Below are 14,764 nucleotides of genomic sequence, written 5' to 3' on the forward strand. Positions count from 1 at the left end.
GGCGGTGTAACAGCCCATATGGAACAGAACACAAAACCGGGATCTAAACAAACTCAAAGGGGACGTTTAAGATGGGGGCGGGGGGGGGATTCAGAAGGGTTTGGGGCGGACACGCTCGGGAGCGGGCAGTTTCGCGCACAGAAAAGCAAAGGCACCGTGTAGCCTAAGCGGAGCCTGCCCTTTGAAAAACATACACAAAGAAACCCGCGCCCACGGGAAAGTTGCATTTTGCCTGGTTTGGGAAGCTTTCAGATAACTGCCCGCTGGATCCCGCAGCGCCGCGGGGGCCGGTGCCCGGCGGGGACGGGCTGCGGAGCGCCGTGCGCCGGTGCGCAGCCGGGGGCGCGGGCACCGCACCGCACCGCGCCCGGCCGCGGCTCCCGGGTCCGGGCTTCCCACATCGCCTCCAGGGAACAGCGCCGCAGAGCCGCGCAAACGGCGGAGTCCGCGTCCTCTCCCTCCTTTTTTTTTTTTTTTTTTTTAAATAAGAATTTTAAGGGACCCTCCACGGGGAAAGGCAGAAGTTCTTCACTTTTCTCCGCCAATCTCCATTCCCGGCCAACCCTCGAAACCGTCTAAACACAGGATGCATTTCTATTTACAGATTGGGGGGGGGGCGGGGGGGAGGGAAGACAGAAAGACAGACAGACAGACAGAAAGAGGATCTAAAAGGGATTGGAAAACATAAATAGAACGGAGGGAGTGTTGAGAGACAATTTGAGGTAAATATTTGTACCTTCTTCGATCTCGTGTTTAACAGAAATACATGGAGCTTTTATCCACGATTTTAAGAGAGAAGGAGGCTGGAGGAAAAACATAAACAGTCCCATCTCGTGGCTGGGGCCATGCCCGGCCAGCCTGCCCTGCCCTCCCCGCTCAGGGCAGCTTCCCCCGGGCAAACCGGGGCAGCGGCTCCCGCCTAGGGAAAACAAACGCTCAGAAAGGAAACAGTTGGATTAACACCCCCCCCCCAAAAAAAAAAAAAAAAAAAAAAAAAAAGATATACACATATGGAAATGGTAAATATGGCACGGCAAGCCCGAGAGGGGGAAGGGGTGGAGGAGCCCGAGCGGGGCCGGGAAGGAAAATGAGAGGTGTGACGGGAGATAAGCGGCGGGGATGGCGGAGAGCGACAAGAAGAAAGTATAAAGGGAAATACAAATGAGGAGCGAGGAAAAGTTGCCTCCGAGAGCCCGAGCCGGGGCCGCTGCGCCGCCAGACGCTGAAATATGATAATCAGAACAGCTGCGCCGCGCCGCCCGCAGCCAATGGGCGCCGCACAGGCGTGACGTCCCCGCGCATGACGTCAGGCCAATGGCGAGCGGGCTGAGTTGGAGCAGAGAAGTTTGAGTAAGAGATAAGGGCGAGGCGAGTGCCCGAGCCGCCAGCGCCCAGTCCGGCACCGCCGCGCCGCCGCACCGCACCGCGCCGCTCCCGCACCGCTGCCGCACCGCACCGCACCGCGCGGCCGGACCCCGCCGCGCCCCCGGCGCCGCGCCCCGCACCGCGCCTCTCCGCGCCTCACCGCGCGCCCCCTTCTCTCTCCGCAGCCCTGACAGTATCTCCCACGCCGGTGGTGTTTTGTTTTGCCTTTTTTTTTTTCGTTCCGAGTCTCTATTTTTTTTTCTTTTGTTATTGCTACTTCTACTTTTTTATTTTTTTTATTTTTATTTTTAGCAACAGCTTTCAAACCTACTTTGGGGTCTTAAAACGAAACCGTACACCATTTCACTGTGGACATTACACCCTCTTACAGATATGGGAGACATGGGAGACCCACCAAAAAGTAAGGCGGAATTTTTACCGTTATTGGAATAAATGTGCTGTCTATTGTAATCGTCTCAGGCAGGAGAACTGCTAAAGAGCTGAACTTCATTTGAATGGTAGAGAAGGTGCCTTTGTTGCCGTGCCTGCATGCTTGCTGTGTTTTAAGCTCGTAGCCTTGTATGTTAATAGCCTGGGGTCCTGCTCTCTTTTAAAGTTTGGGGAGCAGGAGGGATTTTAACGGGATCTCCAGCCACGGAGCCTTAAATTCTGCTCGCGCTAGACTGCGGTGAGGCTGTCTGAGTACCCAGCACCTAGTCCGTCTAGGGGAATTAGCATTAGACTCGCAAAAAAGAGCAAGTGACAACCGTAATGATGCTTGTTCTTGCTAGCAGCCTCGAGTCCCCTCTTCGACGGCAAAGGGCTGAATGGGCAGCGCACCCAGCCACGCGTTCACCGTTTCCAGTCAGAGCCTCTTAAAAAATGAAATCGAACATATAGGTGCTCTCCCCGTAAGGAAAGGAATCCAAACAAGCAAACAATAAAATAAAAATAAAACAAGGAGCGAGTTTGGAGTTTTGATTCCGTGCAAGGCTTGCGAAATGAGGACCTTCACCCCGAAGACTGTTCACATCTGCATTTTAACATATGTTCCGCCTCCTTTCTAAACGAGGCACGGTTTTGATGGCACACTTCAATTACCATCCAAAAGTGTAATACTCTAAAAAAAAAACCAAAACAACACACTCCCAGAGTACGCCCTATAAGGGAACGACACTAAAAGTGTGTTTATCTCCGTAGGAGAGTAAACGGTTAGTCAATCATGTATTTATTTTCATTTCAGAAAAACGCCTGATTTCCCTATGTGTTGGTTGCGGCAATCAAATTCACGATCAGTATATTCTGAGGGTTTCTCCGGATTTGGAATGGCATGCGGCGTGTTTGAAGTGTGCAGAGTGTAATCAGTATTTGGACGAGACCTGTACGTGCTTTGTTAGGGATGGCAAAACCTACTGTAAAAGAGATTATATCAGGTACGCCATTTACGTTGTTTAATTCTTCGGTGAGATTTCTTCCCTTTTTTTTAACTTTATAAATCTGACAGAGACAGGAAGACGAAAAAATGTGAGAAAGAGGGTGAAAAGACAATCGGTATGGTTTTAAGTTATTTCCCCATAGATAGACAGGCAAGGAAAAAAGTTAGAGTCGCCAAGTTTTTTATTCCACAGATTCAAATGCAAATTTCTGTATAAACAAAACCACATTCGAGAACAGCTAGCGACTGTGTGGGACCCTTCTGAGGACTTTGGCAATGCATCCTGTGATTCTAACAAAGTGGGAAATCGTAGGTAATGGAGAATGTTTTCAATAGTGTAGATATTATGAGCAACACGGCACTGATCGCTTTTTAACACAAACTGAGAAACGCATCTCTCTGTGTTTTTGCAAAAGCATAATGGCATTCATAAGAAAGGCACTTCAAGCATGTATGCCGTAAAAATAAATACACGGGGGAAAAAAAAATATTTAAACTAGGCCTATCAAAAAACAAAAAAGCACAAGAAAAACAAAACCGAAGTTTTCTTCAGAATGAAGGATCCTTTTATGGGGAGGTTAAAACCTAGACTGAAATGTTTCTTCGCTAAAATAACTGACATTTAATCTTTTTAAATATTAACCCCTTTGGTGATATCTGACTGCCTTTTCTTTCTTATCTTATCTGTACTGATGAATTAGACAGAGCAGATCAAATTGCCCATCATCTGTTCGCGAACAATTGGGTATATTTAGATAATGGAACCGCTTCCTTCCTCACATTAAAATCTGGTAACTGATAAAATGTGAGAGTTGCCAATCCTGACACTATAGAGAAACCGAAGCAGGAATTTCGACTGTGTTTATTATTTGTGCTCCTGGGTCATGCTGATCCGTTTCAGTGTCGTCTACTGGGTTTGCCAAACCAGAACTTTGTATGACACTGAGGTATGGACGGTATATTTTTTTACAGAAAGTTTCTTTGTAATTCTGAATTGAAATAAAGCACTTGAGTCTTTCCTTCTCCAGTGCACAATTCATAAGCAGATCATTCCTTCAAGCCATGTTGTGAGATTATTCTCAAAGTTTTACCATGGCGAAAAACAGCCCACTGTTCTTTCTCTCTCTCTCCCTCTCTCTCCCTCTCTCTCCCTCTCTCTCCCTCTCTCTCCCTCTCTCTCCCTCTCTCTCCCTCTCTCTCCCTCTCCCTTTCTCCCCCTTTCTCCCCCTTTTGCTCTTTCTCGCTCTTCCTTTCTTTCCTTTCTTTCCTTTCTTTCCTTTCTTTCCTTTCTTTCCTTTCTTTCCTTTCTTTCCTTTCTTTCCTTTCTTTCCTTTCTTTCCTTTCTTTCCTTTCTTTCCTTTCTTTCCTTTCTTTCCTTTCTTCTTTCCTTTTAAACACACTTTGGAGCCGTGCTTTTAAATGTTGTCCTTTCACTAATTTCAAATGAAAGGAAAACGTTTGGACTGAGATGTGCTCACTTACCTCCTGCTAGAACTCAGCGGGCGAAATTTAAAAAAACAAAAAATGCAGCTCCTTTAAGTTAACACAGAATACATTTCATTTGCTACAATTTTAAAAGTAAGATGTATGTTATGTGCAAGTCGACTTTGAATTAGACCGTGAGCCAATCTGTAACTGTCAGACACGTGGGCAACCCCCCCAACTTTTGTACCTATTAATGCATACACTTTGCGATGGCTCTGTTCTTTTGCCGTTTAGCTGTTTGTTTGGGTTTTTTCCTTCTCAAAACCTTATAATTTGGAAATATGTAGCTCTGAATATAGGATTAGTACACCACAATAGACATAGCAGCTAAAGATGTGTGTAAATAAACATCTATACCCACAAGCATACATCAAAGACTGTATCTCTAAGGAAGTGTACTGGTGAGGAAATGTGTGGGGATGAATGTTAGCTCAGTTTTAGGAACAGCTTTTACGGTTCTGTGGATTGTGTGCGTGCATATGTGCGTATATCCATACGTTTGCGGAAAGATGTTGATTTTACTTAAACCAGGGAGGCTGGCTAAGGAGGGCTCGGTGGGAGCCGAGAGACTGTGCAGTTTTAGTCACCCGGGTTGGAGCATTTTCTCATCTACGGATGGGTGAACTGTCCCCCTCTCCTCCACGGGAGACGAGGAACCCGCCACCCACTCCAGAGTGTAACCCCAGAAACCCCTTATTTGCCGTGTGGGGCTGTCAGCAAGAAGTTGCCCTTTCACTGCTGCCGGAGGGCTTGAGCCCCGGCTCAAGGTGGGAGCGTCAGCAGGAGGGGAGACGGGGCAGAGACGCTGAGGTAGGGGCAGGCTGCAGAGCCAAAGCACCCAAAATGCCTTTTAGTAGGGGGCGGGGGAGGGGAGTTACACTACTATATATGTGAGCGTGTACAGATAGATATATAGATAAGGGGGGGGGGAGGGGGGTTAGCCTATACTGTATAAAACGAACCTGGTGAGAGAAAGTAAGGGGAAGAGCCCCGGCCGCTGGCAGAGCCACTCCTGCTGCGTCCCAGAGGCTAAGCTGCCGGCAGCCCCGGCACGCATCAAGCGGCAGAAGTCCTGAGTGGGTTCCTCGCAAAAATAGCACCATCTGGTGAGGCTGGCACGTTTGTGCGTGGGGAGTGGATGGCAGCTTCGCCAGCCTCGCCTTTTCCCGGTGTACCCATGGCGGTCCGGTTCAGCCCCGGGCCAGGCTAGGTCAGGTCCTCCCGTGAGGAGGGAGGGAGAGGGCAGGGACGGCCCCTCGCCTGCTGCAGCCCGGGCGCTGGGGCAGGAGGGGGAGGTCGGCATCTCCTCGGGAAGGAAGGGGGTCGCTTTTTTGTTTCTTCCCCTGTTTCTCCTTCCATCTCCGCCGCCCCTTCCCTCCCCCCTCTCCTTGCCCAGCGGCGTGTCTGGGTCCCCACCGCCTTTTACAGCGTGGGGATCAGGGCACCGGCAGCAAACGAATCCGTTTTATTCCTTTCCTCTTCTGGCTTCTCTATTTTCAAGGCTTGTTTAACTAGTGGACTGCGTGTGGCGCGTCTACGCGGGGCCACGGGGCTGCCCGCGAGCGGGAGTGAAAACCTCTCTCTTTCTTTTTTCCCTTCCTTTCTTCCCCCCCTTCCCCCCGCCCTTCCCTGCCCTCCCCCTTCCCCCTCCCGTGCTCTCCCTCCTTCCTTCCCTTCTCCTTCCTTCTGGGCTGGGCCCTGCTCAGGTTATACGGCATCAAGTGCGCCAAGTGCAGCATCGGCTTCAGCAAGAATGACTTCGTGATGCGCGCCCGCGCCAAGGTGTACCACATCGAGTGTTTCCGCTGCGTGGCCTGCAGCCGCCAGCTCATCCCCGGCGATGAATTCGCCCTGCGGGAGGACGGCCTCTTCTGCCGGGCGGACCACGACGTGGTGGAGCGGGCCAGCCTGGGCGCCGGGGACCCCCTCAGCCCCCTGCACCCCGCCCGGCCGCTGCAGATGGCAGGTACCGCCCGCACCCGGCGCCGCGGAAGCCCGCGGGGTTTGGCGCCGCCCGGCCCGGCGCCCGACGGCGGGCCCCGCCGCTTGCAGCGGGTCCCGCGCCCCCGCGGAAAGACGGCGGCGGCGGCGCGCCCCACGCCCGGGGCTGCCGCGGGTCCGGCTGCTGCGAGAAACGCCCGCGTACGCGGTACGCGTGAGGCGGAGACACCTGCGCAGGGGGCCGCACCCCCGCCAGCCTGTGCCCCTCCCGCTCCGACCGCGCACCGGCTGCGGGAGCCGTCCCCCCCCGAGCCCGGGGCAGCCGGGAGCCTGGGTCGGAGAAGGACGAGCCGCTGCAGGGAGCAGGTCTGCGGCAAGGTACAGACCCCTCTGCCTCCGGAGCATGTGGAAAAGCCGTTCTAAGCACTGGTGGAAGCGGGGTCCGAAAAGAGATAGACTTCATAACTACAGGCGAGCACTTAGGCTGTAATTTAAAACTGTCAACAAGCTAATCTTCGGTAATTGCCTTTTAAAGTGACTCTGCCTTCTTGAAACGTTTTATGTGATTTGATGAGAATTTCATCTTAAAACTTCAGAGTCGCCCCACCTTACAAGTTTACTTACACTTCTAGTTCTCGACGGGTATATCAGATACTCAGAGACGCTTAGCTTTAGGAAGGGGCACGTCTCTGAGGCAAACTAGGCTGGACAATAGAAGGTTGGCCGGCGTTATTGCTGTATTGCAAGTAACTGCAACTTGCAAGGTTATTTACAACACAGCTATGTTTAAACGGGCTCGTTTCCCGCTTCTGAGCTGCTTTCAGGTGACATATCTATATACAGGGAGAAATAATCCCGTAGCTGATCATGGCAGAATTTTAGAGAGATCGTGCGTGCTCCCTATAGTGTGTTTGTGCATGCCTCCGAAAGGCATATTGTGTCAGCAGGTACAATACTGCTAATATTTGAAGCCTTCGTATTGTCTTCATCGCATTTGCTGATTTATTGTTATAGCAGAAAAGTCGGAACCCGACTGTACAAAACCAAAAAATTCTGAATATTAGCTAACCAGAATTTTAACAAAAAAACCCCAAACACCCTAGTATTTTTATTTTTCCCTTGGCTGGGTCAAATTACATCTAGATAGCTACAGCTACACAACGCACAGAAGAATCGCAGACTTACACGAATACTTTCAGCTTTTGATGTGACGCTACCCGTAGGTTTGCATTTCTTGGCAGTTTCCATGAGGAAAATTGCTAGGCTTATTCCCCTTTTAAAGAATTGGCGAAACAGTCATATTTTTTAAAGTATTCATCAAAAGTCGACACAAATTAATCTAGCACCTCCACTTTCTGAGATAGACCTCCGTCTTCCGAGCTCTGGGATATGGGGCTCTCACAGGACTTTCCTCCACGGTCACGGTGCGGTGGATTTGGCTTGTTTTGCTTTGATTTGGAAGCATCAAACTGCCTGGAGCTGTTGCACGTTATCGCGGCCTCTGGCTAAACTGAGCTAGATTCAGTATACAAGAAGCAGATCCGAATTGTGATTAATTTAAGAACATTCTTTCATTAATTTTCGGGCCAAAAATCTGGTTTGGTGATTTGTCAGGAAACAAATACATAAAACCCTCCCCCTCCTTTCCTAGCGCACACACACCTTAGCGAACTCGCCCTCCCCTGTCAAGTCTCATACAGGTTCAAGCTTCTGTCGTCAAGGGTTTTAGGGGGGTGGTTTGTTTTTGCAAATTAATTATCTGTGGAGTCAGAAATGTCAGTCCTCTCACTCCACCAGTGCATAAAGCAGAGGAGGCTGCAGGAGCTCTGGTAGATCTGACTGCTTGAACGGCCTTTGAAAGAGGGTTCATCACACACACACCCCCGCCTCCCCCTGTCCCACCAGCTTAGATTCATAGCTGAATGAAGGAGTCTAGCCTCTGCAGACTCCCTGCTTCCTACTCATGGGGATGCTGTTCCTCCCTTCCCTTACAGCAGAACCTATCTCTGCCAGACAGCCAGCTCTGCGACCCCACGTCCACAAGCAGCCCGAGAAGACCACCCGAGTCCGAACTGTCCTTAATGAAAAACAGCTTCACACCTTGAGGACCTGCTACGCTGCCAACCCCAGGCCTGACGCCCTCATGAAAGAGCAACTGGTAGAAATGACTGGCCTCAGCCCGAGGGTCATCAGGGTTTGGTTTCAAAACAAACGGTGCAAGGACAAAAAAAGGAGCATTATGATGAAGCAACTTCAGCAGCAGCAACCCAATGACAAAACTGTAAGTGGCTTCAGCCTCTGACCGTGCGCTGCCTTCCTTCCCAAAGAGCAACGCCTGGGCTGTGTCCAGCCCGGCCAGCCTCTGGGGTCGGTTTGACGCTTTTAATTTTGTGGGAGCCCCCTTAAAGCAAAGAAAATTATACCGTTTAACTATTATCCACTTGTTTCTGATGTCAGTGCAATTAAAACAGACCACAGCGAGAAGCCGATATAGGCAGCTCAAGAGAACACATGTCTTTTTGTGGGGCTAAGGATACGCAGTGGATTAACTTCTCTGCAGCATGAATTGCGACCTGCAGAGCTTATGGGATGTAATAAGCCCAGCCTTGTGTAATATTTATATTGCAAATGCAAAGGGCTCCTTGAGGGGAAAATGACTCTTTCGCCCTCTTCAATGGTTTTACACAGGAGTAAACCCAGAAGTAAAACCCATGAGTAAAAGGGAAATTTGATGTATTTTCTTAGCACTTTATATAATACAATGTGTATGTGTGTGTTTGTCAGTGCACTTACTGTAGAAAAAGACAAATGCAATGCAAAGTTTTTGGAATTACTATCGTGTTTACAGGTTACTTAAAATATATCTAGTTCTTGCACAGAAATATATTGATTTTTTGTCTGTGGGCATATGCACGTGTGATGCAAACAAGTGGAAAGCGCTGGGTTCAACAGAGCAAACTGGCTGTCTCCATTTTATGCCAACTTTTTTTTTTTTCTGTTGTTGTTAGTCCACGTGAAGAAGAGTCTGTTATTCTCCCTGTGTATATTGACTGACCTGAGAATGACTATTAATTCACAAGGCTGCCTAGTTAAGTGGAATTTAAGAAGTTTCATTTTACCCTGTTGGAATGCAATAAAACACGATGTTATTAACTCGCCTGAACAATCTATTCGTCGAGGCTCGGAGTTATTTTGTACACAGTGTCTGCACCACAGGGCATAGTGGGAGGGCTGGGGTTTTCTTTTTTTCTTTTCTTTTCTTTTTTTTTTTGTTTTTTGAAAGAGCGCGGTACTGAAGTACCCCAGGTTTGCCGTGCAGTGGATATACGATCCAGTTAAGGTCACGCAGAACAAAACCAGCCTGGATGCGACATAGAAAGGCAGCATGATTAACCGTTTCTTGCGCCGAGCCGTGCATCGGCAGCCAAGATACAGAATGCTCGTGTTTAAGAAAGCTTGGGGCGGAGGGGGTATGCCTTGAGAGAAATAGGAGGATTAAAAGGAAAGAAAGTAAACTTCCACCGTGATAAATGCAGCGGGCAGAAATAGGCTGACCTAGAGTAGAATAGAGTAAGACATTCACAGCAGATTAACAAAGCAAATACAAGCGACTGTATAGATAAGATAGAAAGCAGTTTATTGACTCAGCGCTTATACACAATAAAGTTAACCAAGCTCATTAACATCTTTTGCTGGGCTGTTTACAGAATATCCAAGGGATGACAGGAACTCCGATGGTGGCTGCTAGTCCGGAGAGACATGACGGTGGTTTACAGGCGAACCCGGTGGAGGTGCAGAGTTACCAGCCACCCTGGAAAGTACTGAGTGACTTCGCATTGCAGAGTGACATAGACCAACCTGCTTTTCAGCAACTAGTAAGTGTCGGTTCCCAGCCGGTGCAGGCCAGCCTGCACTCGGGGCAGAGCAATAGGGGATTCTCTAAACGTGCCGGATGCCCTCAGAGAGATGAGCAATCCAGACTAGCCGGGTTTTCCCGAAATTGCAAGGTGGGTGTAATAGCACACTGTAAATGCGGCGAACTGAATTGATTTAACAGGGCTTGGTGCAAAACCTACCTGAGTGCACAGCGGAGCTCTTGCCGAGTTGAGTGGGAGCTGGATAAGGCCCGACCCAGGTCTGAGACTAACTCAGCTCACACACTCCTGAAAACTGAAAGCATCTCTATCCAGAGAACTAAGACATTCTTCACGTGTCGTTTAGCTGCATGTACATTTGTGAAAGCAGTTTCTAAAATTCGCTCCCCCCCCCCCCCCCCCCGGGCCAATTTTGCCTTTATGCGACAGGGTGGATTTTAAACACGATTGCAATGTCAGCCTGTGTCCTTGTTTTGTCACACAAACATGAAGAGCTTAGTTAAATTTTTTAAGTCCTTGTTTTAAGTATATGCCTCTAGATACAACTTTATATATCTATCTATACATATATACACACAAATACATGCATTATATAGCTTACATTAAATGTTGTGTTTTGGAAAGGGAATTGATAGTACATATTCATGTGGAAAATTCAAACAATGTGATAAACTGCCTTAAGCCGAAAGAAAACAGATCTTTTAGAATAAATTCTGTTCTTAACTCACTTCCTTATGCCTACGTCATTTGGCAGCTCATATGGGACCATACCATCCACAATACTTAGGCCCAACAAGGTGAATTAAGGACAGAAGTTCAGCCTTAACTCAATTTCCTGGCCTAAGTGTGTTAAAACGAGAACTTTAAAATAATAAGGTATGTTGTGTATGGTTTTTCAGTGATTCAAAATAATAATTAATGATGAAAAATTAACATATAGACCCTTTTTTGATCTGTTGGGCATTTTTTCGACATGAAGCAAAGGTTTGTAGCCATGTCTAGAATTGTTTTCAGTTTAGTATTGCTCTCTCTTGCAGGATCGCTTTTCCTTTGCCCAGTGGCAGGCTGCAGCGTGCTTCCCTCCCCTGGCACACCATGCTCGCTCGGGAAGCTGTAGCGCAGCAGCAGCTTACCTCTAGAGCAGCCACCCGTTTTCCTGCTTTAATCAAGCTGTCAAGCAGACCCAAGAAAAGTGATCTCTTTCAGCTGCCTTACTTATTTTGCCTTAACAGAATAGGATACTTTAAAAACCTTCGATGCAGTGAGTTTTTGTATGGAGTAGTTCTAAAAAAAAAAAAAAAGGCTGTCTCTATCCATTCTGAAGATGGATAGAGCAAATACACACATGCATATAGGTAGATAGATCATTAGATAGATGAATATTGATATATATTGGACATAATGTCTGACACTGAAAAGAGTTAAAATAAAGAACTGTGGATGGAACAGACAGTTCATCGACCATTCAAGGCACGTCTGTAATCTGGAAAGGGCCTTAATCACAGGATCGGCCAGCTAAATAGGTGCCAAAGAAATGCTTTTGGATTAGCAAAGCTCCACCCTTCAAATCATGCCTTTTCCCAACGCTGCTCCTAAACTAACGGGAGCCACGGGGCACATTAGGATGGAGAAGTGTGACCTTTTTTATCAAACTGACTCTCGTTAAAAAGAGATAGCACCCGCTTCAAATCACAAATGAAAGAGGATGGCTTGTTTCAAATGCCTTCTGCTCCTGGATGCTCGTTCCAGGTTTATTTTAGTATGTGCACGAAAGGGGAAAAAAATAACCTTGCAGTTTTGTGTCAAAAAAACACATGCACTCTTAAATAATTGACTAGAACATCCTGTTGGGATTGCCACTCTTGCAAGACAGGGAAGATGGTGTCATTAATAAGTTTGTTTATTTGCTTTATTTTTCAGTCTTTTTTTTTTTAAGTTTTTTTTAACCCGCTTTTTTTTTTGGTGAGTTGTCCCAAGGCCTGAAGAAAACTCCTGTGAAGTCAACGGGGAAGCTAAACAAAGCAACAAACAGTGACACAGCCTCCCGTGGAGATGTATCAGGCCGTTCAGCTGCATGTCTGTGTATTTATTTTTGCGTTCTTCTTTGCCTTTGCCTGCTACTTTTCTTTGATTGTTACAGTTGTAACAACATTTCTTTTTCTTATTTTTCTTCTTCTTTTTTTTTTTTTTTTTTTTTTTTGGCAGGTTAATTTTTCAGAAGGAGGACCCGGTTCCAATTCTACTGGAAGTGAAGTAGCATCAATGTCCTCTCAGCTGCCAGATACACCCAACAGCATGGTAGCCAGTCCTATTGAGGCATGAGGAACATTCATTCAGATTTCTGTTGTTGTTGTTTCTGCCCTTACCCTCAGCCCTGTTGGAGAAAGTGGGGAAGCGATCACGTTGGGACTCCGAAATTTAAGGGGAAAAAGTATTTAACAGCCCTGTAATGAACCTAGCAAGGAACCACTCCATGAAATGAACGGAGCCATGTTTGAAAAGACAAGGTAATATGGTAGCAACACTGTGAAGACAATCATGGGATCTTACTAGAATAAATACTAAAAAAAAAAAAACAAACCACCCAAAAAAGCGCGATTCAATGATCAGAGGAGGATCGAAAAGACGTTTTCAAAACGTAAAGGATTTGTACTCGTGGATCTCAAAAAAAAAAAAAAAGTGAAAAAAAAAATCTTTTCATTTGACTGCACATCTTAGGGAGAAACCAAGGTAGAGGGACTTTCTATCCGGTCCCTCCCAATCCGAATGGTGCTGTTTCTATATTGGTGATTGCCTTGCCAAAAGGAGCTCCAGTAGGTTTTCCATCATCAGGAAAGAGACGATTTAGCCCTGCATTGTTGAAAGATTCATTGCAGGAAGGTGGAGCTGCATTGGTTTGCAATGTTGTTTTTAGTTGATTCTTAACAAGAGGTTGTTTCCTGGGTCTCTTCTAGCATGTACTGTAGCGGGGTTTTGGTTTTGTTTGGTTGAGATCCACCCTCTATCAAGTCTGAAGCGATTAAAAATAGGTTTTTGAATTCCTCTTTAAAAACCAATTTATAAAAGCATTGCAACAAGGTATACCTCTATTTTGCCACAAAGCGTCTCGGGATTGTGTTTGAAATGTGTCCGTCCAAGAACCTTCCCCTCCCCCAAAGATGTGTATAGTCATTGGTTAAAACGTCTCTCTCTCTCTCTCTCTCTCTCTCTCTCTCTCTCTCAAAAAGTAAAAAAAAAAAGTAAAAGGAAAAAGGAAAAAAAAAATCTTTTTGTTTGCTCTTGCATTGCAAAATTATAAAGTAATTTATTATTTATTATCGGAAAACTTGCCACTTTTCATGTCATTTGACTATTTTTTTGTTTGCTGAAGTAAAAGAAAAAAAGGAAAAAAAAAAGAAAAAAAGAAAAGGTCGTACCGTGGTCTTTGAATTATATGTCTAATTCTATGTGGTTTTTGTCTTTTTTTTTTTTTTTCTTAAATATTATGTGAAATAAAAGCGCCATATGTAGGATTATTATATCTTCAGGACTATGTCACTAAATAAGCGTTTGGAATAGACAAAATAATAATAATATTAATATTAAATAATGAACAAATTTCCCTCTTTTAAATATTTACAAGTTAGCAGCTAAAATACCTGAAATAAAATATTGCATGCAAAGCAGGTCGTTAGTGAATAAAAGGAGTGTGATATTTTATTGCAAGTATTAACGACCAGCTTGTAAATTTCCGTTTCAACAACTATATCAGGGCTAGTTGGATGCCTTAGCTTTCAATCGATAACGTTAGAAACTCTCTTTTTCGGCCCACCCCATCCCTTGCCCTGAAAAGTGATATTACTCTAGGCATGATCTGACATAACGTTAAGACATCTAAAGAACTGGGAGCTCAGGCTTTTTGCTGAGCTCTATTATTTTTTAAAAATAATAAAAAGAAAGTGCTGTATACCAAAGCCTCGTTGTTGAGATTGTTGAAGTGACCTGTACTTTATGTATAAGCTCCTGATAAAAGGGACGCTTTTTGCTTAACAAGTCAAGTATGACCATTATTTATCAGTGTCTGCTGTCAAAACGATTGAAAAATGCTGCAGGAGGCATACATTGAGGGGATATTGCTGTGAAATTGCACGAATGGTGTTCCTTATTTTCTGTCGACTTCCCTCTCTTCACTCCCTCTTTTCTTCCTTTTGTAATTTACGGGGGAGAAGGTGGTGAAAGCTAGAAACGTGGGCTATTTCTTGGGGAAAAGTAGAAAGAAGAAGAAGAAGAAGAAGGAAAAAAAAATTGGAAAGGGTTGTTTTTGCTCCAGACCAAGTGCTCTCTAGTGCTCCCGGCCAGCACAAGACAAAGGCTCGCTTAAAAAAACCCTTAACAACTGGAATATACAGAGATTTTTAGTCTGACAAAGACAAGTTGGTTTGCATGACAGTTACTCCAAACCCTAATGTTTTCTTAACATAACCTTCTTTTTCCTCCTTCCTCACCATCTCAGCCCACGCTGAGCAAGCTCAGCTATAGAGACAAACCATTTCGACAGTACAGAGAACATAAAAAAACGTTAAATGTCTAATACAAGGATTTCAATCATCCTGATTAGAAACTGGATTCATTTTGTATGCTCAAGTGTAATACATTTTTGAGTACTTGATAAATATTTAAATAA

General features: G+C 46.0%; 1 protein-coding gene across 2 annotated transcripts; it reads left to right on the forward strand.

Annotated features, from left to right (window-relative positions):
• Nucleotides 1–1,694: 1,694 nt before the first annotated feature.
• ISL1 (ISL LIM homeobox 1) lies at nucleotides 1,695–13,312 on the forward strand. 2 transcript variants are annotated; one of them, XM_076362301.1, is made up of 6 exons: nucleotides 1,695–1,786; nucleotides 2,609–2,798; nucleotides 5,992–6,251; nucleotides 8,221–8,507; nucleotides 9,934–10,101; nucleotides 12,307–13,312. In XM_076362301.1, exons 1-6 carry the CDS (start codon nucleotides 1,759–1,761, stop codon nucleotides 12,421–12,423), a joined length of 1,050 nt encoding a protein of 349 aa, XP_076218416.1. In that variant the 5' UTR covers nucleotides 1,695–1,758; the 3' UTR covers nucleotides 12,424–13,312. The 2 variants fall into 2 exon arrangements, with proteins under 2 accessions (XP_076218416.1, XP_076218417.1); XM_076362302.1 differs by having other exon boundaries at nucleotides 8,224–8,507.
• The last annotated feature ends 1,452 nt before the right edge of the window (nucleotides 13,313–14,764 follow it).

The sequence above is a fragment of the Aptenodytes patagonicus genome, chromosome Z, assembly GCF_965638725.1.
Source record: "Aptenodytes patagonicus chromosome Z, bAptPat1.pri.cur, whole genome shotgun sequence".
Lineage (NCBI taxonomy): Eukaryota > Metazoa > Chordata > Aves > Sphenisciformes > Spheniscidae > Aptenodytes > Aptenodytes patagonicus.

Bases quoted from the DNA above. Each gene is read 5' to 3' on its own strand.
- ISL1 (XM_076362301.1), top strand. From the start codon at position 1,759: ATGGGAGACATGGGAGACCCACCAAAAA. The intron at 8,508-9,933 runs GTAAGTGGCTTC...GGCTGTTTACAG, and splicing joins AGCAACCCAATGACAAAACT to AATATCCAAGGGATGACAGG. The intron at 10,102-12,306 runs GTAAGTGTCGGT...TTTTTTTGGCAG, and splicing joins AACCTGCTTTTCAGCAACTA to GTTAATTTTTCAGAAGGAGG.